The 24748-nt window shown below is 42.9% G+C and overlaps 2 protein-coding genes across 5 annotated transcripts in view; both read right to left on the reverse strand.

The window, feature by feature from the left end:
- Positions 1-11817: 11817 nt before the first annotated feature.
- LOC106004095 (natural cytotoxicity triggering receptor 3 ligand 1-like) lies at positions 11818-12548 on the reverse strand (the record flags this gene model as incomplete). Its single annotated transcript, XM_045089724.1, has 2 exons — positions 11818-11961; positions 12429-12548. Coding segments are annotated over 2 exons (264 nt in total), but the record flags the coding sequence as incomplete, so codon positions are not given.
- A 3862-nt stretch (positions 12549-16410) lies between these two features.
- The window catches only part of PEX1 (peroxisomal biogenesis factor 1), a 53898-nt gene continuing 45560 nt past the window's right edge, over positions 16411-24748 (reverse strand). The window contains exons 18-24 of one of the 4 annotated variants that reach the window (XM_004776435.3): positions 23974-24116; positions 23790-23893; positions 22915-23091; positions 21177-21407; positions 20078-20275; positions 19690-19820; positions 16411-16707 (exon numbers count right to left, since the gene is read on the reverse strand). In XM_004776435.3, the coding sequence (XP_004776492.2) occupies positions 16623-16707; positions 19690-19820; positions 20078-20275; positions 21177-21407; positions 22915-23091; positions 23790-23893; positions 23974-24116 (1069 nt within the window). In that variant the 3' untranslated portion in view covers positions 16411-16622. Of the gene's footprint in view, positions 16708-19689; positions 19821-20077; positions 20276-21086; positions 21408-22914; positions 23092-23789; positions 23894-23973; positions 24117-24748 lie in introns of those variants that run through there. The other 3 variants (XM_013047846.2, XR_001176960.2, XM_013047848.2) reach the window with 3 other exon arrangements.

Consider the following 24748-nt stretch of genomic DNA (forward strand, 5'->3'; position numbering starts at 1 on the left):
TGGGTTAGTTTTGTGGGTTTTTTTCTGATGGGTTGCAATGTCACTCTCATCTTCTACCCACTCCGTGTTTGGATCAGAGTGCATTGATCATCTTATAAGATACTGGAGGACTTCCTCACAGCCTTTGGCCTCCTTCCCCATCACATGCTGGGAGGGGGCTGGAGAACAGAACAGTGGGAGAACACACCCCACTTGTGCTGTGCTGCACGATTTGCTTCTGGGCTCATCCCCTTTTTGAAACCAAGGTTCCTGGCACTGCCAGTCACCACTGCACACGTTTCTGAGCTTCCAAGAGGAGGCTGTGATCGGACACTGTGGTGCAGGTTGGATCTATAGCCAACCAACAGGCCCTGCCCTGAATCTTTGGAAATGTGGTTAAGATTTTCCCTATCCTCAGATTGTAGTCAACCTGAGAGATGTTTTACTCATCTGCTGAACTGACTGATCCATCTTTAGACATTGTCACCTGGCTGTGCTTGTATGGTTTGTCATAGTTTTCCTTGAAAGGGAAAAGACATCAGCTTGAAAAGTTATGGACTGTTTACTTAATTTATATATGGGAGGATTTTTTAAAAGATTTGTTTGTTTATTTGAGAGCAAGAGAGAGAGAGTGCACACCCCCATAGGAGGGGGCTGGGGCAGAGCGAGAGCGAGAATCTGAAGCAGACTCCCCCACTGAGTGTGGAGCTGATGCAGCTGGCCCTCAGGACCCAGAGATTGTGCCGAAATCAAGAGTTGTATGCTTAACTGACTGAGCCTGCCAGGTCCCCCAAATGCGGAATGCTTTTAAAACAATGTAATCCCTTCAGAATTGGGAAACGTGAACTAATTAGATAATCCAAATAATTTTATGGTGGAATGGACTTAATGATGAACCCACTTGTCTCTCTATATGGAAGAATATGAAAGTTTTCCAAGTGCTACTGAATAAATTTGCATCAATGATAAAAAGATCTAGGGTGCCTGGCTGGCTCAGTCAGTAGAACATGTGACTCTAGATCTCAGGACATGAGTGTGAGCCCCACAGTGAGGGGTGGAGTTTACTTAATAATAAACAAAAGATATTCTACCAATTATAAGTTTTCTAACACCTTTGTAATACTCAGGTGTGCTTCTGCTTGGATGGGTTGTACTTTGCCAAGAGCAGTGGGCCTAAAGTGGTCTTTTGTGTGTGTGGTACATATATAAAATCATAAAATGTAAAGCAGTTTTATATTCCAATACTTGTTTCCTTTTTGGGGCAATATTTTTCAATTTGCAAATCTTAACCCATGTATGGGTCAAAACTAGCATTATTTGTATGAAATAGAATAGAATAAAAGGGAATAGAAGTATCAGAGAACATCACATGTACTAAGAGTAGGTATTGTTTTGTAAATTGATTCAACATTGACTATAAATGGACCTGATCTTTTTTTTTTTTTTTAAAGATTTACTTATTTATTTATTTGACAGAGAGATCACAAGTAGGCAGAGAGGCAGGCAGAGAGAGGGTGGGGGGGGGGGAAGCAGGCTCCCTGCTGAGCAGAGAGCCTGATGTGGGGCTTGATCCCAGGACCCTGAGATCATGACCTGAGCCGAAGGCAGAGGCTTAACCCACTGAGCCACCCAGACACCCCTAAATGGACCTGATCTTGATGTAGATTGTGGTTAAAGTATTTTCACATTAATGGTTTATAATATCTCAGCATTTTTACTTTGTGAAGAAGCTATAGCATTCCCTACATGGAATAGAATGGACATGAATTCCTACAACATATCTGAATAATGGGCCAGAACAAATGTCTGTGGCCAAAAAGCATAATTTCAATTTTCTGCCTAAAATGGTAGGCAAGGGGTGCCTGGCTGGCTCAGTCAGTAGAGCATGACACTGTTTATCTCCAGGTCATGAGTTCAATCCCCATGCTGGGCATATATAGAGCTTACTATAACAAACAATCCTAGGCAAAATTTCTCTGTCAATACATGGTTGATGGGAATTGTTACCGTGGAATATTCCTTGGCTTTTAATTGATTGATTTGATTCTAGGAAACTTTCTGGGAGGTTGAGCCATAAATCAGTTGTACCCAAAAATGTCGGGTTGTCTAGGAAAAAGTAAACTTCATGGCATAAGGCCTTTGTCTGGTGTTTTACCTTTTATATTTTTATTTTTCCTTCTTTTTTTTCCTTTATACTTATGAACATTGAGTATTTTACTATGGGAATGTAAAATGCCCATTTAAGAATCAGTGCTGCTAATATCTCCTGAAACTATTGTAGATGTCCATTTAAAGGCTAAAATATTGGACTTTTTTCTTTTCTCTCTTTATTTATTTGAAGGAGGATTACCCCAATTTCAGTTGAGAAATAACGATTCATTCACACATATTCATTGTTATTCACTGACCAGCACAAGGCACTGTTTTAAATTTATAGCAGTAAACAATATGCATAAAAACCCAATTTTCTGTGGAATTTCCAAGATAGTGCAGTGATAACTGGGTATCATTTAAAAATAAATTTATAGGGGCGCCTGGGTGGCTCAGTGGGTTAAAGCCTCTGCCTTCGGCTCAGGTCATGATCCCACAGTCCTGGGATTGAGCCCTGCATTGGGCTCTCTGCTTGGCTGGGAGCCTGCTTCCCTTCCTCTCTTTCTGCCTGTCTCTCTGCCTACTTGTGATCTCTGTCAAATAAATAAATAAATTTTTAAAAAAATAAAAAATAAATTTATAGTGCTCACATTCCATATTTTCCCAGTCAGACTCTTAATAGATGACTAGATTTTTGGTTATGAATTACTATCCTACGAGGGAAATATCAAAGGATGATGAGATCACCATTTAATATCTGAAATAAGAAAATACAAAACTGAATTTTTCTTACTCTATATCCATGTATTCTGCTGGTCATACCCAGTCTTCCTTAGTCAGATGGCTGATCTTTTTACTTTTAATTAATTAATTAATTTTAATTTTTAAATTTAAAATCAAATAACATGTAGTGTATTATTAGTTTCAGTGGTAGAGTTTAGTGATTCATCAATATAATACCCAGTTCTGACTACATCAAGTGCCCACTTTAATGCCCATCACCCAGTTACCCCATCCCCTCACCCACCTCTCCTCCAGCAACCCTCAGTTTGTTTCCTAGAGTTTAGAGTCTCTTATGGTTTGTCTCCCTCTCTGACTTCATATTATTTTTTTTTCTTCCCTTCCCTGTATTTTGTTTTGTTTCTTCCACGTATGAGTGAAATCATCTATTTGTCTTTCTTTTAGTTCTCTTAGTATAATACTCCTTAGTTCTATCCGCATTGTTGCAAATGGCAAGATTTCATTCTTTTGACAGCTGAGTAATATTCCATTGTGTGTATATACATACACACCACATCAACTTGATCCATTCATCCTTTGATGGACATCTAGACTCTTGCCATAGTTTGACTATCACGGACATCGCTGCTATGAACATAGGGGTGCAGGTGCCTCTTCGGATCACTACATTTGTATCTTTGGGGTAAATCCCTAGTAGCGCAATTGCTGGGTTGTAGGGTACCTCTATTTTCAACTTTTTGAGGAACCTACACACTGTTTTTCAGCGTGGTTGCACCAGCTTGCATTCCCACCAACAGTGTAAGAGGGTTCCCCTTTCTCTGTATCCTCGCTGACTTCTGTTTTTTCCTGGCTTGTTAATTTTAGCCATTCTGACTGGTGTGAGGTGGTATCACCATTGTGATTTTGATTTGTATTTCCCTGATGCCATGTGATATTGAGCATTTTTTCATGGGTCTGTTGGCCATTTGTATGTCCTCTTTGGAGAAATGTCTGTTTATGTCTTCTGCCCTTTTCTTGATGGATTTATTTGTTCATTGGGTGTTGAATTTGATAAGTTCTTTATAGATTTTTGGATACTAGCCCTTTATCTGATAAGACATTTGCAAATATCTTCTGTTCTGTAGGTTGCCTTTTGGTTTTGTCGACTATTTTCTTTGCTGTGCAAAAGCTTTTTATCTTGATGAAATCCCAGTTGTTCATTTTTGCTTTTGTTTCCCTTGCCTTTGCAAACATGTCTATCAATAAGTATCTGCAACCGAGGTTAAAGAGGTTGCTCCCTATGTTCTCTAGGATTTTGATGGATTCCTGTCTCACATTTACGTCCTTCATCCTTTTCAAGTTTGTTTTTGTGTGTGGTGTAAGAAAATGGTCCAGTTTCATTCTTCTGTATGTGGCTGTCCAATCTTCTTAACACTGCTTGTTGAGGAGACTTTTTTCCATTGGACATTCTTTCCTGCTTTGTCAATGACTGGTTGACCGTACAAAGAGTTGAGGGTCCATTTCTGGGTTCTTATTCTGTTCCATTGATCTCTGTATCTGTTTTTGTGCCAGTACCATTCTAGCTTGATCATTGTAGCTTTATATCAGAGCTTGAAGGAATTGTGATGCCACCAGCTTTGGTTTTCTTTTTCAACATTCCTCTGGCTATTTGGAGTTTTTTCTGGTTCCATAGAAGTTTTAGGATTATTTGTTCCAGCTCTGTGAAAAAAGTTGATGGTGTTTTGATAGGGAATGCACTGAATATATAGATTGCTGTAGGTCGCATAGGCATTTTAACAATATTTATTCTTCCAATTCATGAGCATGGAGTGTTTTTCCATATCTCTGTATCTTTCTCAATTTCTTTCATGAGTTTTCTATAGTTTTCTGAGTACAAATCCTTTGCCTCTGTGGTTAGGTTTATTCCCAGGTGTCTTACAGTTTTGGGAGCAATCGGGTGCTCCTGAATTTCTTTATTCTGTCTTGTTGTTAGTGTAACTGATATCTTTGCATTAATTTTTTATATCCTGCCACATTGCTGAAGTCCTGTATGAGTTCTAGCAATTTTGGAATGGAGACTTTGGATTTTCCACATAGAGTATCATGTCACCTGGGAAGAGTGAGAGTTTGACTTCTTATTTGCCTATTCAGATGCCTTTTATTCTTTTTGTTGTCTGATTGCTGAGGCTAGGACTTGTGGTACTATCTTAAATAGCAGTGGTGATAGTGAACATCCCTGCGGTGTTCCTGACCTTTAGGGGAAAATCTCTCAGTTTTTTCCCATTGAGAATGATACTCACTGTGGGCTTTTTGTATATGGCTTTTATGATACTAAGGTATATACCCTCTATTCCTACAGTATGAAGACTTGTAATCAAGAAAGGATGCTGTACTTTGTCAAATGTCTTTTTTGCATCTATTGAAAGGATCATTTGGTTCTTGTCCTTTCTTTTATTTATGTAGTGTATCACATTTATTTGTGGGTGTTGAACCACCTTTGCAGCCCAGGAATAAATCCCACTTAGCTATAGTGAATAATCCTTTCAATGTGCCATTGGATCCTATTGGCTAATAGCAGAGTGAGAATTTTTGCATCCATGTTCATCAGGGATGTTGATCTGTAGTTCTCTTTTTTGATGAGGTCTTTGTCTGGTTTGGAATCAAGGTAATTCTGGCCTCATAGAAAGAGTTTGGAAGTGTTCCTTCCCTTTCTATTTTTTTTTTTTAAGATTTTATTTATTTATTTATTTGACAGAGAGATCACAAGTAGGTGGAGAGACAGGCAGAGAGGAGGAAGCAGGCTCTCTGCTCGATCCCAGGACCCTGAGATCATGACCTGAGCTGAAGGCAGAGGCTTTAACCCACTGAGCCACGCAGGCGCCCCTCCCCTTCTATTTTTTGAAACAGCTTCAGAAGAATAGGTATTCATTCTTCCTTAAATGTTTGGAAGAATTCCTCTGGGAAGCCATCTGGCCCTGGATTCTTGTTTGTTGGGAGATTTTTTTTATTATTATTACTGTTTTAGTTTTCTTGCTGGTTATGTGTTCAGGTTCTCTGTTTCTTCCTGGTTCAGTTTTGGTAGTTTATACATCTCTAGGAATATGTCCATTTCTTCCAGATTGCCTAATTTGTTGGCATATAGTTGTTCATAATATGTTCTTATAATTGTTTGTATTTCTTCAGTGTTCATTGTGATCTCTCCTCTTTCATTCATGATTTTATTTATTTGGGTCCTTTCTCTTTTCTTTTTGATAAGTCTGGCCAGGGGGTTGTCAATTTTATTAATTCCTTCAAAGAACCAGCTCCTAGTATCATTGATCTGCTCTGTTGTTCTTTTTATTTCTATGTCATTGATTTGTGCTCTCGTCTTTATTTTTTTCTCTTTTCCTGCTACGTTTAGGCTTTATTTGCTGTTGTTTCTCCAGCTCCTTTAGGTGTAAGGTTAGGTTGTGTATTTGACTTTTCTTGTTTCTTAAGAAATGGCTGTATTGCTGTTACTTCTCTCTGAGGATGGCTTTTGCTGCATCCCAAAGGTTCTGAACTGTTGTTTTCATTTTCATTTGTTTCCATGTGTTTTTAAAAATTCTTCTTTAATTTCTTGGTTGGCCCATTCATTCTTTAGTAGAATGCTCTTTAGCCTCCATATATTTGTCTTCCTTCCAAATTTCCTCTTATGGTTGAATTCCAGTTTTTAAAGCATTGTGGTCTGAAAATGCGAGAATAACCTCAACCTTTTAGTACCAGTTGAGACCTGATTTGTGACCCAGTATGTGATCTCTTCTGGAGAATGTTCCATGTACACTTGAGAGCAATATGTACTCTATTGTTTTAGGAAGATATGGTCTGAATAAATCTGTGAAGTCCATCCGGTCTAGTGTGTCATTCAAAGCCTTTGTTTCCTTGTTGATCTTCTGCTTAGATGATCTGTTCATTGCGTTGAGTGGGGTGTTAAAGGCCCATATAATTACTGTATTATTATCAATTTGTTTCCTTAATATTCCTAGTAATTTGTTTATATAATTGGCTGCTCCCATGTTAGGGACATAAATATTTATAATTGTTAGATTTTTTTTTGATGGATAGAACTTTCTCTTATATAGTGTCCTTTTTTTGTTGTTGTTTTAAAGATTTTTATTTATTTATCTGACAGATAGAGATCACAAGTAGGTAGAGAGGCAGGCAGAAAGAAAGAGAGAGAGGGAAGCAGGCTTCCTACTGAGCAGAGAGCCCGATGCGGGGCTCAATCCCAGGACCCTGGGATCCTGACCCGAGCCAAAGGCAGAAACCCCAATCCACTGAGCCACCTAGGTGCCCTTATAGTGTCCTTCTTCATCTCTTATTACAGTTTTTGGTTTAAAAATGTAATTTGATAAAGGATTGCTATTTGAGCTTTTTTTTGATGTCCATTAGCATGGTAAGTTGTTCTCCACCCCCTCAATTTCAATCTGGGGGTGTCTTTGGGTCTAAAATGAGTCTCTTGTAGACAGTATATCTACAGGTCTTTTTTCCCCCCCTTTATCCATTCTGATACCCTATGTCTTTTTTTTAATGTATTTTTTAAAAGATTTTATTAATTAGAGAAAGTGAGAGAGAGCATGAGAGGGGAGAAGGTCAGAGGAAGAAGCAGATTTCCCCTGGAGCTAGGAGCCTGATACAGGACTCAGTCCTGGAACTCCAGGATCATGACCTGAGCCACCAGGTACCCCTACCCGATGTCTTTGACTGGAACATTTAGTCCCTTTACATTCAGAGTAGTTATTGAAAGATAAATTAGTATTATTGTATTACCTGTAAGGTCACTGTTTCTGTAGATTGTCTCTGTTCCTTTCTGGTCTTCATTGCTTTTGGACTCTCTATCCACTCAAAGGATCCCCTTGCATATTTCTTGCAGGGCTCATGAATTCCTTTAGGTTTTTGTTTATTTTGTTTTGGTTTTTGTTTTTTTACCTGGAAACTCTTTATCTCTCCTTCTATTTTATTATTATTTTTTTAAAGATTTTATTTATTCATTTGCCAGACAGAGATCACAACTAAGCAGAAAGGCAGGCAGAGAGAGAGGGGAAGCAGGCTCCCTGCTGAGCAGAGAGCCCAATCCCAGGACCCTGGGATCATGACCTGAGCCAAAGGCAGAGGCCTTATCTCACTGAGCCACCCAGGCACCCCTCTTGTATTTTAAATGACAGCCTTCATGGATAAAGTATTCTTGACTGCATATTTTTACTATTTAGCATGTTGAATATATCATGCCAGTCCTTTCTGACCTGCCAGGTCTCTCTGAACAGGTCTCCTTCCACTGTTAATGTTTCTACTCTGGTAGGTTACAGACCTCTTGCCCAAGCTGCTTTCAGGATTTTCTTTGTCTCTGAGATTTGGAAGCTTCACTATTATACATCTAGGTGTTGCCTATTTTTATTGATTTTTTTTTTTTTTTAAATAAGGTGGTTCTCTGTGCCTTCTGGACTTGAATGCCTATTTCCTTCCCCAGATTAGGGAAGTTCTCAGCTATAATTTGTTCAAATAAACCTTCTGGCCCTTTCTCTCTCACCTCATCTTTTGGGATCCCTATTATTCAAATATCATTTTTTTAAAATCTGATGATTCCATGGTTGGGTAACTGGAACACAGACTCAGACTCATAACTTGATGATGCAGGCAGGCTGAGTCTTAGGACCCAGAGGAGGGTCCTGCAGGACTAGCCAAGAGGGTCCTTGGCTTTGCACGGGACAGAAATCAACCAAAAGGCAAAGAAAGTGAAAGCAGAGTTTATTGAGTAGTGTACGTGACAGGAAGAGAAGGGCATATGGAGTGTCAGGGTTGGCGGGGGAAGGAAAGGAGAATGAGACTGTCACTTGGGCTTAGGAATTTATACTGGAAAGAAGTCGAGGGTGCATGTTCCTCTGGGAATCCAGGGTAGGGTTAAACCTAAAGCAGATAGGTGTCAAGTGAACAACAGGTGTTGGTCCATAAATTACCCAAGGTGGGGGCGTTGATGCCAGCATCAGCCGTGGTGTGTCTGAAGCTAGTGTTCTGGAGCATGGTTGGGGCCCGGATACTCTTAGGTAGGTCATCAGGGGTGTGGGGCCTTGGACAAAACTCAGAGGAGGATTAACTTCCTTGCTTCCCTCTTGAAGTGGGAACATAGCTTCTTTGGCTTAGTCAGAGGCAAAATATGGAATGTGAGTAAATGGAGCTTAGCTGAAAAATGGCAGAGACGGAGCGTTTCCAAGATGGAGTCCCTTCAGCTTTCCTACCTCATCTCCCCATGCTGGGAGATTTTTATCCTCCTTATTCTTAAGGGGGTGTTGAAGAGCAGGGGTCTCATCTTGAGCTTCAAGCTGAAGAGAATGGTAGAGCATGCCTGTTGGGAGGCGTAAGAATCCTGGGCTATCTGATGACATGCAGGTCTCCTAGGTGGAGGCTGTCTGGCTCAGAAGAAATGAGGCCACATCGTAAGAGCAGTGCAGTTAGGTTTGGAGACCATGCAGCAACAACAGCATCCGCAGCAAAGGAGGATTCCTGCTGGAATTACTGTAGATGTTTTCTAGACGGGTGAGCCCAACCTGGGATACTCAAGTGTTACTGCCAAGGGAGATGGCAGGGGGCCTGGCAAAGGGTTAATAATCTGTATTTTAAGACCTTTTTAATCAGAAGCCAAATGCCTTTTTGAGCCTCCAGTCTTAGAGGCTGCTGTATAGTTGCCTCAAGGGAGGTAGTTATGGGAGACCTTTTTAGCCCTTCCAGGGATTTCTATTACCCATACAGTGGACTTTAGTTTGGTGAGGATGTGGGGAGGGAATTCATCAGTTATAGTACTTTTTCCTCCCAACTGTAAAGTCGAACTGGCTAACATGTCAAGTTTTCATCTTCTGTCAGCTCTAACATTCCCAGATGAAGTGTAGCTTGAAGTTTACAAAACCAGTCTCTTCCCACCAGGGGGATGGGGCATTCAGGCCCCAGGAGGAAACTGGGTAGAGGTAAGGAAGAGCCGGTTACTCCAGTTACAATGCAAGATTGCCAAGACAAAGGCCTGCTGTGCTGGCTTGGGACAGTGAGCGGCTCCTGTGTCTAATAAAAACCTCAATCTTTTTGGGGTGCCTGGGTGGCACAGTTGAGTGTCTGGCTCTGGGTTCCAGCTCCCATAGTAATCTCGGGGTCATGAGATTGAGCCCCATGTGGGGCTCTGTGCTCAGTAGAGCATTTGCTTGGGATTCTGTCTCCCTCTGCACCCCACCCCCCAACCTGTCCCTCTCTCTCTCTCTATCTCTCTCAAAAACAAACAAACAAACAAAACATATTTAAAAAACAAAATACCTCTATCTTACTGGCCACATCAAGGATTACCCGAGGCTCCTGGGATGGTACTTGGAGATGTCCAGAAGGAAGCATAGGAGAGCTCAGGCCCCTTCAGGCCTCAGCCTTTTCGACTACTAATGCCTTAGGGTTTGGTCCTGTCTCCCTTCAGAGGTGAGGACAGTCTCCAGTGGCCATCTTGCTTGCATAAAGCACAATAATTGGGACCTAGCTCTTTGCAAGCAGGGGGTCCTAGCCTGGCTTTACTAAGCTCTGGCTTCATAATCCCCTGGAGTGGGTGTTGTGGGGTGGTACAGAGCCCCTGGCAGCTGCTATATATATAAAATCTGGGCCTGCCACCAGCTTTTAGTAGTTCTTGTCTGCTTCTTCTGCCCTGTCTCTGTTCTTTTCTTTTCTTTTCTTTTTTTTAAGACTTTGAGAGAGGATGTGCACATGAACTGGAGGAGAGCAGAGGGAGAGGGACAAGCCGATGCCCCACTGGGAGTGGGGCTCCATCCCAGGACGCTGGGATCATGACCTGAGCTGAAGTCAGATGCTTAACTGACTGAGCCACGCAGGCGCCCCTGCTCTGTCCCTATTAAACACAGCAGAGGCCTTGTCCAAGAGTTGGTTCACAGGCGTTTGGGGCACTGTGTTTGCGTTTTATAGTTTCCTCCTGATACCTGGGGCAGCTTACACTATAAAATGAACAGCTAAAAAGATTGTCCCTCTGGAGAATTGGAGTCAGTATTAGTGTACTTCCTGAGGGTTTCAACCAATCTCCCTTGGAAGAGAGCTTGATTTTCATCCTTCCCTTGAATTAAGTCCCTCCGCTTGTCATAGTTAGCTGGTTTTACTATATGTGCCTTCATTCCTGCAATTAAAAAAGTTACTGTGATTTCTCTCCTCTAGGTCTTCTGGACTCCTTTGGTAATTCCACTGGGGGCCTCATCTGGGATTCTTTCTCCTCCAGTGTGATATGTTACATGTCCCAGATTATAAGCTGTGACCTCACTGGCATATTTCTGGACAGCATTCAGTATGCTAGCTTTCTTTCCTGCCGTGCAACAATGGGACAACAAAATTTGTAACTCCCCAGGTCAAAGCGAAGGTCAGGACTAACCTAGCATTTTTTAAATTTTTTTTGGTAAAGATTTTATTTATTTATTTGACAGGGAGAGAGAGAGAGAGAGCACGTGTGAGCACAAGCAGGAGGAGTGGCAGGCAGGAGAGAGAGAAGCAGGCTCCCTGGCAGGGAAGCCTGATATGGGACTTGATTCCAGGACTCCAGTATCATGACCTGAGTCACGAAGGCAGTGGCTTAACCAACTGAGCCACCCAGGCACCTCTAACCTAGCATATTTTTCAGAGAATTTGGCTGGGTCCAAACTTTTCCATACATCAGGATAAATCACTCGTGGAGAATGGCATGTGTGCCCCAATGGTGCCTCTGTTTCCATCTGCAACCTTAGTGGAAGTTGAGAGGCCTTGGGTTCAGTGGGTTGATAATAGTGCCTCTGCGAGTAACAGCAGGATTCTGTTCCTGGGACAAAGGTGGATAAAGGTGGGGGACCTCTCAATATGAAGGAGGAGTCATTGGATCAGAAAGGGGCTCAGCAGGACTGGTCTTTGCATCTGAGGTCTCATTAGATTCAGGGACCCTACTGGGGGGCAGGCCTACAAGGTCATCTAATCTCAGATTTTTTTTTTTTTTTCCAATCCTGGAAAATGAGCTGGTCACATTCTACAATTTTCCTTTAATTTTGGGTGTTGATATAGTGCCATAAAGATCATTACATAAGGTATTTCCTCCCATTTACTCTCCTGTTTACAAAACAAATCAAGCTGTAAGATGGTGTTATAATTTAAGGACCCATTCTTTTTTTTTTCTTTTTAAATATTTTTATTTATTTATTTGACACAGAGAGAGATAACTAGTAAGCAGAGAGGCAGGCAGAGAGAGGGGGAAGCAGGCTCCCCGTTGAGTGGAGAGCCTGATGTGGGGCTCGATCCCAGGACCCTGGGATCATGATCTGAGCCAAAGGCAGAAGCTTTAACCCACTGACCCACCTAGGTGCCCCTAAGGACCCATTCCTTTTTTTTTTTTTTTTTTTGTTAGAGAGAGAGAGAGGAGAGAGAGATACAGAGCGCAAGCACAGGCAGACAGAGTGGCAGGCTAGAGGCAGAGGGAGAAGCAGGCTCCCTGCCGAGCAAGGAGCCCGATGCGGGACGCCGGGATCATGACCTGAGCCGAAGGCAGCCGCTTAACCAACTGAGCCACCCAGGCGTCCCCTAAGGACTCATTCTTAAACCAGACTTCTTGGTCTGTTAGTTGATACTGAGGTTCAAGTTTCATTGCAGTACAATGTTAATTTCTTTCTCTTTAAATTGCCCAATTTAAATTGTGTGCAGTTCTCTAGAAGACACCCTAGGGCAGAGTCTTTTGGGATGCCCACAGCTGCCCCAATTTAGGACCCTACTGCATGTGGGGATTCTTAAATGGCATTGGGGTTTCCCTTAGTTGCACAAGACTAAGACTAAGATGCCGCACCCATTCATTTTCTTGCCTTCCTCTTTTTTCCAAGTCCAAGAGAGCAACAGCAGTTCCCTCTGCTAAGATTTTAGATCAAGTCTGCTGGATAATTATCCTGAAATTAATTGTATAACATAAGTGGGCAGAGGAAGTTGGACTTGCTAGCCCAGAATCAGGGATCTGGCAAAACAGATGTTTTAAAAGGCACTTGAGTAGCACCTGGGTGGTGCAGTTGGTTAAGCGTCCAGCTGTTGCTTTTGGCTCAGGTTATGAGCGCAGGGGCATGAGATGGAGCCCCGCATCGGGACTCAGCAGGGAGTCTGCCTCAGATTCACTCTGTCTTCCTTATGTTGAGCTCCCCCCAGCATGCTGAGCGAACGAATCATATGTATATAACTCACGAACTTATCACCACCCATGTCGCCCGAGATAGTCGGGGGGTCCCAACATACTCCCTTCAAGAAGTCCTTAAGAGGGGCTCCTGGATGGCTCAAGGGTTGAGCATCTGCCTTTGGCTTGGGTCGTGATCTTGGGGTCCTGGGATTGAGCCCTGCATCAGGCTCCAGGGAGCCTGCTTCTCCCTCTCCCACTCCCCTTGCTTATGTTCCCTCTGTCAAATAAATAAAATCTAAAAAAAAAAAAGTCCATAAGAAATACATTGGTGTATTTGTTAGGATTGATCTTGGCAGGAACAGGAACCCTAATCAGAGAAGTAAAGAAGAGATTTATCTATCTTCTGCATAAAAAAAAAAATCTAGGTGTAGGCCACCCAGGGCTGGTGTGTACCTCAGTGATGCCGTCAGGGAAACCGGCTCCGTCTTCTTGCTCTGTGATCAGTCTCCTTTGGTTTCTACCCTCATGTTTGCAAGACGGTTGTTGCATCTCCAGATGCTGTGCTCTCATTTCAGGAAAAAAGCCCACCCCAGGGACTTATCTCTGCTCGATGCCCAGAACTATGTCACATACCATGCATGGCTATAACAGAGATCATGTGACTTGGTCATTTACTTTCCAAGGAGCACAGGAAGGCAAGGGAGAGAGTGTTGGAATGGTTGGAAGGAGTCTTGTGTATAGGCACCGACACCTGAGGGGAGATGCAATTGGCAGGGAGATGCTGCAGTAGTAACAGGCTTTCTGGGTTCAGTGTGGGTGACTGGGTCCCGGTGTAACAGGTACGGCTGTGGCCACCGTAGCCAGCAATGGTGCATTTGTTACAAGGATCTGACCCGCACAGTTCTTTCGTGCTGCCCAACTAATTGTGGGATCCTTAAGACCAAAACAGATGGCCAAAGATCCTACTTGATTTTTTAAAAAATATTTTATTTATTTATTTGTCAGAGAGAGAGGGAGAGAGAGTGAGCACAGGCAGACAGAATGGCAGGCAGAGGCAGAGGGAGAAGCAGGCTCCCTGCCGAGCAAGGAGCCCCATGCGGGACTCCATCCCAGGACGCTGGGATCATGACCTGAGCCGAAGGCAGCTGCTTAACCAACTGAGCCACCCAGGCATCCCCTACTTGATTTTTTTATAATTTAAAAATTTCCCTGTTAATAAACAAAGGGGTGATGTGAGTCATCACAGCTTCTTCAGGGCCCCTCACCCAGTTCTCTTGTTCAGGTCCGACAAAGCAGGAAGACAGGTGCGTAGGGCAAGAGCCCTGATATAACACCGTAAGTACTTGTTGGGTCTCTTGTTTCTTTGAAGTCTTCCCCAAAAGACCCAAAGCCACTTGGCAGACCATTTTCCAGTGTCCGAGACTTTCCAGGGATTATGAGAGACACTGGATCTGCACTAACGTTAATTCCTAGAGACCCAGCGCTGCACCACGACCTGCCTGTCAGAGTGAGGGCAGCACTGCTATCTCCGGGGGTTAGCCCTGACAATCAGTAGAGAGAAAATCCTCCAAGGCAGCAGATTTTTTTTTTTTTTTTTTTTTTTTTTTGAGCAGCATGTCTCTTTGATTTTGCCAGGAGGTAGAGATGTCTGATATAAAAATCCATGCGGGGGGCGCCTGGGTGGCTCAGTGGGTTAAAGCCTCTGCCTTTGGCTCAGGTCATGATCTCAGGATCCTAGGATCAAGCCCTGAGGTAGGCTCTGCTCAGCAGGGAGCCTGCTTCCCCCTCTCTCTCTGCCTGCCTCTCTGCCTACTTGGGATCTCTGTCTGTCAAATGGATAAATAAAATCTTTAAAAAAAAAAAAAAAATCCATGCAGAGCCATAGTCAGTGGCTAACAACTGGGTGATGAGAGATTTACAGAGCAGGACCAGAGAACTGGCCAGGAAGCCTGGGGGAAACTAGGGCTGGAGTTCTCGGAATGCACTCAGAATAAGAATGTGCACTATCAAGGTGAATGTTAAGTCAGTGCTTTTAATCGGCAGGAGTTCCAGACGCGCACTCTCCAGATGTCAGCTTTTTCCTCCCACCCTGCAGTGCTTGCTCAATAGATTCATAAACTAAGTGGCTGCAGTGGCAGGGACAGGGGTGTCTCTGTGTCCTCTCTACAACACCGAGGCTGACCCAGCTTCTGTCCTGAGGCCCCCTCATCTGCAGCAGTGACCAGCCGTGTGGGTGTATGAGCCGGCGACACCAGCCCAAGCCATGTGTGGTTGAAGGTTGATGTGGTTGAAGGTCTCTCTTCTGAGAGGAGGCAGTGATCTGTCCTCCCTGGAAGGGACACATTCTGGATCTAGATTTGCTTTGTCCTCCACACATCTGCCGGTACCATCTTTCAAGGACTTACTGACAGGGTTTTATGCTATTCTGCTGTCCCACAGGGCCCTTGCTTTCTGATCACCAAACTCACCCTGCAGAAAAGGTGGTGGGCTTCGAGTGGGATTCACTGGACCTTCTGTAAATACCCCTCGCCCTGCAGCAGCTGGCCTTTTAGGGCCACAGCTCTTGGTGGGCTTGCAGCAGACACAGTCTGTCCAGTATAGGCAGGGACTCAGGGACCATGACCTCGGTGTAAGCATCTGGGAACGAAGAGTAAGGGGGATCGCACTTAGTTAATACCAGAGTACCAAGTCTTTGTCTCTATCCCCTGTGATTCTGGGCTTTGCTCACTGAGAGGGAAGCCAAGGAGAAATACAAGAGGAACCTGGGTGAGGCCAGTGGCTCGTAAGGTGGTGGTGAGGGGCACTGTGGTGCTGGCTGAGTGAGCACAGCCTTGCTGTTCTTGGATCTGGATGGGACCTGCAGGTGGTACTGAATCTAGTAAGAGTTCATGGAAGATTTAGACCATCCCACCTGGTAACAGACTCTATAATCCAGCCTGCCCTCAAGGTGACAGAAGAGAGAAGCCAGAACTACGAGCCCCAGCCTCAAGCTCAGCGGCAGGGAGACACCAGGTGCTGCCTGTACATTTTTTTCTTTGCTGTTCTTTATTGTTCTGTATTTCACCTAACTTTGTCCCTTAATTATTCTCTTCACTTACTGCATTACTAGATGTGGTTTGTGCTGATGGTGGCTGATTTTACCTTGGGTTCGTAGACTAGAGAACATCCAGATAAGGTCATGACGGAGCAGGGGAGGAATGGGCAGCACTCCACGCCCTGGCCTGGGAGCTGCAGGTCGGAGATTAGGGGGACGTGATCTCATTTCTTGTGGAGGGAATAATGACATTTATTTGAATTGTGGGTGAATTCTGTATATTCTGACAGAACAACAGGATATTTTATTTCCAAGTGGTCACAGCTGCTAAGCCCAAGTTTTGTCAAATGCAAGGAAGATGGTGAATATGTGAGTTCTAAGAAATGTATTTTCTTCAGGTGAAGAAAAAAATTACACTATTTGGACCATAGTATTTCACTAAGGATTTAATTTAGATTTATAGGAAATAAGATACAGATTCTGCTATAAATACCCCAATTCTACCATTTAATTTCATGTAATCCTGATTATTATATAACCAGATTTTATAGCTTAATTTGTTAAAAAAAGGGAATTTTAAGATACCATTTTTACTGTTACAACATAGGAACAAGCCAGCAAAAACAAAATCACAAGCAACTTTTATGCTAGTGTTACTTTCTGTCCAGGTCGAAACATTGTTCCACTTTGATTTTTTCTCTTCTTCGGATTTTGAAAGTTTTCATACCTTAAAAAGAATGAGATAATATTTAATGCATGTAAATGCTAAAATTACAAAAGAGGGGAATTATTTGCAAACAGATTATATTTTAGCCAAAAGGAAAAAACAAATTAGAGTGCTTTATTTTTGAAAGTTGGACCTTCCAATCAAAAGAACAAAGGGGATAAAAAGACAAGTTAGAAAGAGGTAAATTTTTTTTTTTTAAGATTTTATGTATTTATTTGACAGAGAGAAATCACAAGTAGATGGAGAGGCAGGCAGAGAGAGAGAGAGGGAAGCAGGCTCCCTGCTGAGCAGAGAGCCCAAAGCAGGACTCGATCCCAGGACCCTGAGATCATGACCTGAGCCAAAGGCAGCGGCTTAACCCACTGAGCCACCCAGGCGCCCCAAAAGAAATAAAATCTTAAAAAAAAAAAAAAAATTTACATATTTATCAGAAAAGGGGAGCGGAGAGAGGGCACAGGCAGACAGAATGGCAGGCAGAGGGAGAAGCAGGCTCCCTGCCGAGCAAGAAGCCCGACGTGGGACTTGATCCCAGGATGCTGGGATCATGACCTGAGCCGAAGGCAGCTGCATAACCAACTGAGCCACCCAGGCGTCCCAAGATGTAAATTTTTTTTTTTTTTTAAAGATTTATTTATTTATTTGACAGAGAGATCACAAGTAGACAGAGAGGCAGGCAGAGAGAGAGAGAAGCAGGCTCCCTGCTGAGCAGAGAGCCCGATATGGGGCTCGATCCCAGGACCCTGAGATCATGACCTGAGCCGAAGGCAGCGGCTCAACCCACTGAGCCACCCAGGCGCCCCCCAAGATGTAAATTTTTAAACAAGATTTTTCTCCAAGCATGCTGGCCAAGATCAGAGAGAGAATTATGCCCGGTGTTAGGGAAGCTGGCCTCTCCACATATGGTATTGTAGGTATGTCTGGAAGGCAAGCAGACTTTAAAAATGTGTGTATCCTGCAGGGTAACAATTCAACCTCAGCCTCAGTGAGACAGCTGAGGCTGTGTGCAAACCTTCAGCTCCAAGGATTTCATTAGCACACTGTGTAATGGTGTAATGTGTAATGGTGAAACCCTGGAAGCAATATTGGAAACTGTGGCAGAGCCATCCTATGAAGTGACATTAAGAACAAAGTAACATTTGGGGCGCCTGGGTGGCTCAGTGGGTTAAGCCTCTGCCTTTGGCTCGGGTCATGATCTCAGGGTCCTGAGATCAAGCCCCACGTAGGGCTCCCCGCTCAGTGGAGAGCCTGCTTTCCCCCCCTCTGCCTGCCTCTCTGCCTACTTGTGATCCCTCTGTCAGATAAACAAATATTAAAAAAAAAAAAAAAAGAACAAAGTAACATTTAAAATGTGAAAGAGGGGGCGCCTAGGTGTCTCAGTGGGTAAAAGCCTCTGCCTTCAGCTCAGGTCATGATCCCAGGACCCTGGGATCAAGCCCCACATCGGGCTCTCTGCTCAGCAGGGAGCCTGTTTCCTCCTCTCTCTCTGCCTGCTTGTGACCTCTGTCTTTCAAATAAATAAAATCTTTAAAAAAAAAAAAAGAGGGGCGCCTGGGTGGCTCAGTGGGTTAGGCCACTGCCTTCGGCTCAGGTCATGATCTCAGGGTCCTGGGATCGAGTTCCACATTGGGCTCTCTGCTCGGCAGGGAGCCTGCTTCCTCCTCTCTCTCTGCCTGCCTCTCTGTCTGCTTGTGGTCTCTCTCTGTCAAATAAATAGGTAAAATCTTTAAAAAAAAAAAAAAAAAGATAAATGTGAAAGAATGTTCAAGATGTCTAGGGAAGACTATAGAGCACCAGGTGCAAAGTGGCTTAGTGGAAAAAAAGGCACAAATATATGCTTTGGGTGGGGGGGATAAGGGAAATTTATTTTCTTATTGTTTTCTAATTTCTCTACGATAAACACATAAGAATATGTACTTACTGGGAGTGGAATATGCCACCCCAAAATGGGCCTCTTTGGCACGTGGACTATGTTGAGCTGAAGGAAATTAAGACCCCGCAGATTCGGGTAAAGCTTTTTTTTTTTTTTTTTTTTTTTTTTTTTTGAAGATTATTTATTTATTTATGTATTTGACAGAGATCACAAGCAGGCAGAGAGAGAGGAAGGGAAGCAGGCTCTCTGGTGAGCAGAGAGCCCGACATGGGGCTCGATCCCAGGACCCCGGGATCAGGACCTGAGCTGAAGGCAGAGGTTTTAACCCACTGAGCCACCCAGGCGCCCCCGGGTAAAGCTTTTTAATCTCCATTAACTATCTGATGAATTAAAGTGGCCTGCTTTCTGGTACAGACTCCCTATTTACCAGAGAGGACTTCTTTTTTACTGCAGAGCAGGGCAAATATCTGCTCTTTTCATCTTCTGTGAATTCCTTCCTCCCTTTCTAAGCCCCCTTAGCTCAGGATGGTATGTAAACCTTAGTGGCCGGACTGCCTTTGAGTTTTCTACCTTAGTGGAGCTCCTGTATGTATGAAATTTTTCTTGTTACTGTCTTTTGTCAATTATTAGGCCAAAGAACAGAGGGAAGGGAAAATTTTTATGCCCTTACAATATACACATACCTGTCCACCTCAAAAAAGAGCTATAACTTCTAAAGACCAGGAATAAGAATTTCTTGCACTGAATTAAGTTAAATCCCTGACCCAAAATGGTCCCCAATCTGTGGGTCTAGAGACAACTTCAAGAAGCCTATAAATCCAAAAGTGTGTGAACCACGGTCCACAAGTCAATGAATTTGAAGGCATTTTTGGCAAACTAGTTGAGCTTTTAACAAAGCTTTTAAAATTAAATCAGTTCATTATAAAACAAATATCAAGTGAACTAGATAATGAAAACTCATTTTATACTTCAATACTCGAAGTTTTGGAGTGTTTAAATGCATAGCTGTTGTTTTGATGGGGCCGTTACTTATTCAAAATTAGTAACTTTACAGCTGATTGGTCACTTAAACTTTTCATCTCCCTACTTCCGAACCAGAATCAGGTACTTACAGTTCAGCAAAATTCTTCCAGTCGTCTTCACTAATGGATGGCCTCGTGTGACTGAGCGCAGACAGTAAATGCGACTGGCTAATGGCCAGACTGGTTTTGACTGGTCCTGGTTGGTGAAAAGAGTCATCCTCCTTAAATAAAAAAACACAACGTTAACTTAGGGCTGTGATGGGCAAAGCCACAGCCCATTTTTCGGGAGACTGTACATTCCCTTTCTCCTAAGATTACTAAACTGTTTCAAAGCAGGATGCACATAACTATTTGATCAATGTGTTTCAGTCTCTTTATAAATAGAGCTCATTTCTTGACAGAAATACTCATCACAAAAGGAAGAACAATTCAGACAGTCTTTACAGTGGTCATGGGGGTGGGGGGAGACAAGCCATACTCCACTTTGGCTCCGGTATCTGCCTTTGATGACACTGATCTCTGCCCGTAGCTGCTCTCTCTGTTCCTGGGTGAGTTCTTGGTAACCCTCCTGTGAGGCTGTTCGCAACACCGGAGGGCGTGAAAACGACTGCTCTTTCCCAGGACCTCCAGAAAAATCCTGCGTCATGGAGCTTGGCGCAGACAGGCACTGTGAGCTCTGCGTGGGTTAAGTGTGGTTAGGAGAGAAGGGAGGAAAAGAGCGGGAGAAAAGGATATATGTGTATCAAGGATCAAATTAAAAATATGAAGTACTCAAACCTTAACATGGACAAGCTTACATCTGATTAACTGAAATTAAGCCTTTCAAAATCTGTTCATCTTTCTCATGCTGTGAAACCACTGGGTGAAAACTGCCACAGGGGTGTTTTTAATGCTCTGTTACTAAATCCACCATACTAATGCCCTGAGGAAGGTTCCAAATGTGCCTTATCTGTTTTCAGCAGAGTGAGTTATACTATAAGGTTCTGGATCAGCTGCAGGTAAGTTAAGAAACAGACAACAATGACTAGAGTTAAATCAAGAGCTTATTATTCTTGGGAATAAAAATGGCTCACTTTTAGATTAAAAACTTGAATAAAGCAGATGTGCAAAACCCAAAAATATAACTATCGGTATACATAACATTTTTAGGTATACTCAAAGTACAGTGAACCACTGTTAATTTTGGGAGGACAGGTATTAAATGCTATTTTAAGATACTGCCCCATGAAATCTAAACGTTTTCCTTGTTGCAGCACTACATCAAATTTCTCATTATCTTCAACTGTCTTAATGATAACAGTGTCATATACAATGAATCTGCTACTAAAGATGTTTTAAAACCACTCAGGAAGGGAGATAAACCCCCAAGCAACCGCCCCAGCTCCTTGGCTTCCTCTCGCTGCCATCTCTGCCTCACAGTCCTTACACTGAGGATGAAATGACTAACTTGTGTAAGGAAAAGCCAGGCTACTTTCCGGAAGACCCACCGCAAAGCACAGGCGGGGCTGGGTAGGAGCTTCTACACCAACCTATGCCTTTACGCATCACAACTGTACACAGGCTACCGCCCGAGATACCAGGTCAGAAGACGTTCCGTTTCCAAGTTCTGATTCATAAGAGCTTCCAAAGTAGAGCCGGTACATGTTGAATCTGGATTCATCCGGAAGCATCTCGGACATCTCTAGAGAAACAAGGGACTGCTCCAAGCCACATTCCCCATCTCCAGCCGAATCGTCCGAGCCACTGCTGTGGTTAAGAAAAACCATTGATGACAGACTCAGGTCACTATCGGAGCTGGAACTCCCATCCTGAAACACACAAAAAGGACAACAGTTGTAAAGATCTAAATAATCTACAACTGTGAAATAAACTACACTGAGACCAGTACAAGAGGCATTTCTCTAAAATTTTGTTCAACAGGGTTCTCGTCCTCCCTGTGTCCTCTGTGATCCCCTCAGACCAGACTGTAGGGTGCAAATGGCAAAGGGGTCACAGTTCTCCCAAAACCACACAACGGTCCCACAAGTCAGGTCCCAGCTGCACTCTTTCTGTGCACTCGCTGTACGAGCCGTTGTTGCTAGGACTCAGGGACGAATGCTGTCGGCTGCTAGACTGTGACGCATCTAGAAAGCACTGCCTACACTCACCAGCGGCATGGCCTAGGAGCAGCACCGGGCACTTAGAGAAAGAAAACAACCAGCCCTCAGGAAACATGCATTGAGCCAAACTTGGGCTCTTACTAATCTTCTAATGATTCTGAGGCACATAATAAAACTTGAATTATTAAAATAGGGGCACCTGGGTTGCTCAGTCATTAAGCATCAGCCTTCGTCTCAGGTCACAATCCCAGAATCCTGGGATCAAGCCCCTCATTGAGCTCCCTGCTCGGCAGGAAGCCTGCTTCTCCCTCTCTCTCGCTTTAATAAATAAATCTTTAAAAAACAGAATATGTACATAATTTACCATCTCCCCAAAATCTCTGTAACAAAGCTAGGATTCAAGCCTCTGCGTTTTATTTGTATGAATCTGTCTTCCAACTCTGAAATGATGAAGCAACTCTGTGATACAGTGCTTTATCACTGCAGTGTTTTAGAAATAAACCTGTTTCTGTTAATGAAGAGGGCGGAGAGCTTCAGTGGCCTGCCAAAAGAAACAGCAAAAACTTGATAGTATCTGACTTAGGAACGTCAGGCCCTGTGAGACCCTCCAACCAAATGGGGTTGGGGGGAGTACACAGGGAAACCCTGCCTAGAAAATGTCAAGTCTATAATGTAGCAGAAGTCAGATTATCTGCTGCAAAAATTAAAATACTATCCTGAGAGGACAGATATGGGGTACAGAAAGTATAAGTTAAACCTAGAATACCCTGTTCCATCAGGAATCAAGTCCATGATCAAAGAATGATGGGGACATACTGAAAGGACACAGAAGCCATCTACACGTGGCTCCTGTGGGCCAGTTCTGGGACAATTTGAGCTTCAATAGAAACACTTGGCTTTGTTTTATACTTTAAATTAAAAAAATATTTCTGGTTATATTATCTAATTCATGATAGCCCAATTGAACTAATATCCTTCCATGCACCATTTTTACTAGTAGTAAGGTAACATTAAAAGTAACAGTAAAGAAATAGATACTGGACACTTCCTAATTACAGATTCTCTGCAGAACGATGGACCATCTGACTACAGGTAAATTTCTCTTCAGTTTTACTAAGGCTGTTAAAAAATAGGATTTCTTAAGGTTGCCCTGCTGACACTAAACTGCTCTTATTCTCTTAAAACGCCACAGCCCCGCCCTCCTGCCGTGACTGACTTGGAGCCCAGAGGACAGCAGCCGTCCGTGTAAGGCCTCCAGCTGCGCGTTGTAAAGTAAAGCTTTCAGATCAGCCCCCGTGAAGGAGTCCGTCACTGAGGCCACGTGCTGAAGGTCCACGTCATCTGCCAGAGGTAGAGAGTCACTGAGAACGTTTAAAATTTCAAGACGTGACACCTGAAGGGAGAAAAACTAATTGACTTAACAAATAAAATGAAGTTAAATTTTATTTTAAACTGTATTATGATTTTTTACAAATTAACTGTAGTTCTAATAATCATTACAAGCTGAAAAATGTACCACTAATCTACTCTCTCTCCTCTGGAGCTTTTTCCCTACCAGAAGAGACCAAGGAAAATGAATGAAAATCACAGTGTAAATCCTTATTCAGATCATGCTTCTTTTCTAGGTTTCGGCAAATGAGCCAAGAAAGTGTTTCAAAAGAAATTTTAAGTAATACCTACAAGTGACAAACACATTGGTTTGTAAATTTGGGGACAGGAGGTGGGACAACAGACTAGGAACAGTTAAAATCTTACAACTCTCTGTAACCTGCTTGGACGCTCACTAGTCATATGCTTGATTCTTAAAAAGTCTTGCCAGGATAAGGAAGTGTGTGACCTTTGGACACAGGGAATGTGGACATGTGAAACTTAAAGTTTCTGTCCCTTTTTTTCCAACTGGCCAACAGTGAGAGGCTACAGAGTTTCCAGACTTGCACAGAAACGCCTGGGCTTTGTATCTATTTCGGAATCTGTGACTAAGGCCCTGCCTAAAGCTGCTCTTCTACGGACAACTATTACCAGGCAGAAGTAAAGCTCACAAGGCTAGAGCGTAGCACTTGTTGGGGTTTAGACTGGGTATGCAATTGTCACCTGATCCGGAGGAGGGCAGTAGACACATCTGTCGAGTCGGCCAGGCCTCAGCAGGGCAGGGTCAATCAAGTCAGGGCGACTCGTAGCAGCCAATACATAAACACCTGGGGGGGAAGATACTCTTTACTTAAATCCTGGTGAAATTACTGTTACAATAAGCTATTTCTATTTTTACAGTTATTACCCTGTAAGCCTTCCACTCCGTCCAATTGAGTCAGCAACTGGTTAACCACACGGTCTGTAACCCCTGTGTTATCATGGCCTCGCCGGGGAGCAATGGATTCAAATTCATCAAAGAAAAGAATGCAGGGCTTCGCCGCCTGCGCTCTGGGAAAAACAGTATTTCATATTTAAATAAGGCAAAGTAATAACTGTGTGTGTGTGTGTGTGTATATATATATATATATATATGTACATATATGTATTGATTTAAATCTTTATAGCAAATCCTTAAGGAAGGCAAAGTGTATATATTAACTATCCTTGTTTTCAGTAAACTGGGTCTTTGAAGCTTACCGTTGCTAGGTATGGAACCACGGGGCCAATTTTCAGAAAATATACCAGTTTGCTTAAAAAGACTGCATTCTCTAGTTGTTGGGTACGTGTTTTATATACGCTTAGATCAATCTTGAGTCTGTTGTTTAAATATTCTGACACTTATGAAAATCTTTTACTATGAAGGTAGATTTATCCGTGTAGTTCTATCAATTTTTACCTTAAATATTTTGAAGATATCTTATTGAATACACACAATTTTAGAATTGTATTATCTTCCTGGCAAATTTGTCACCATGTGGTGACTGCCTTTATCTGTAATAATACTTTCTGGAGAATGTTCCGTTGCTTAAACTGGGTGGTGGATATACAAGAGTTCATTTCATTTAAAAAATATATAAACTTATATTCTCCTGCTATTTTATAAAGAAATATTAAAATGACACAAAGTAGTTTTTGAATTT

The sequence above is a fragment of the Mustela putorius genome, unplaced genomic scaffold (assembly GCF_011764305.1).
Source record: "Mustela putorius furo isolate JIRA1106 unplaced genomic scaffold, ASM1176430v1.1 tig00003845_pilon_pilon_pilon, whole genome shotgun sequence".
In the NCBI taxonomy this organism is placed as follows: domain Eukaryota; kingdom Metazoa; phylum Chordata; class Mammalia; order Carnivora; family Mustelidae; genus Mustela; species Mustela putorius.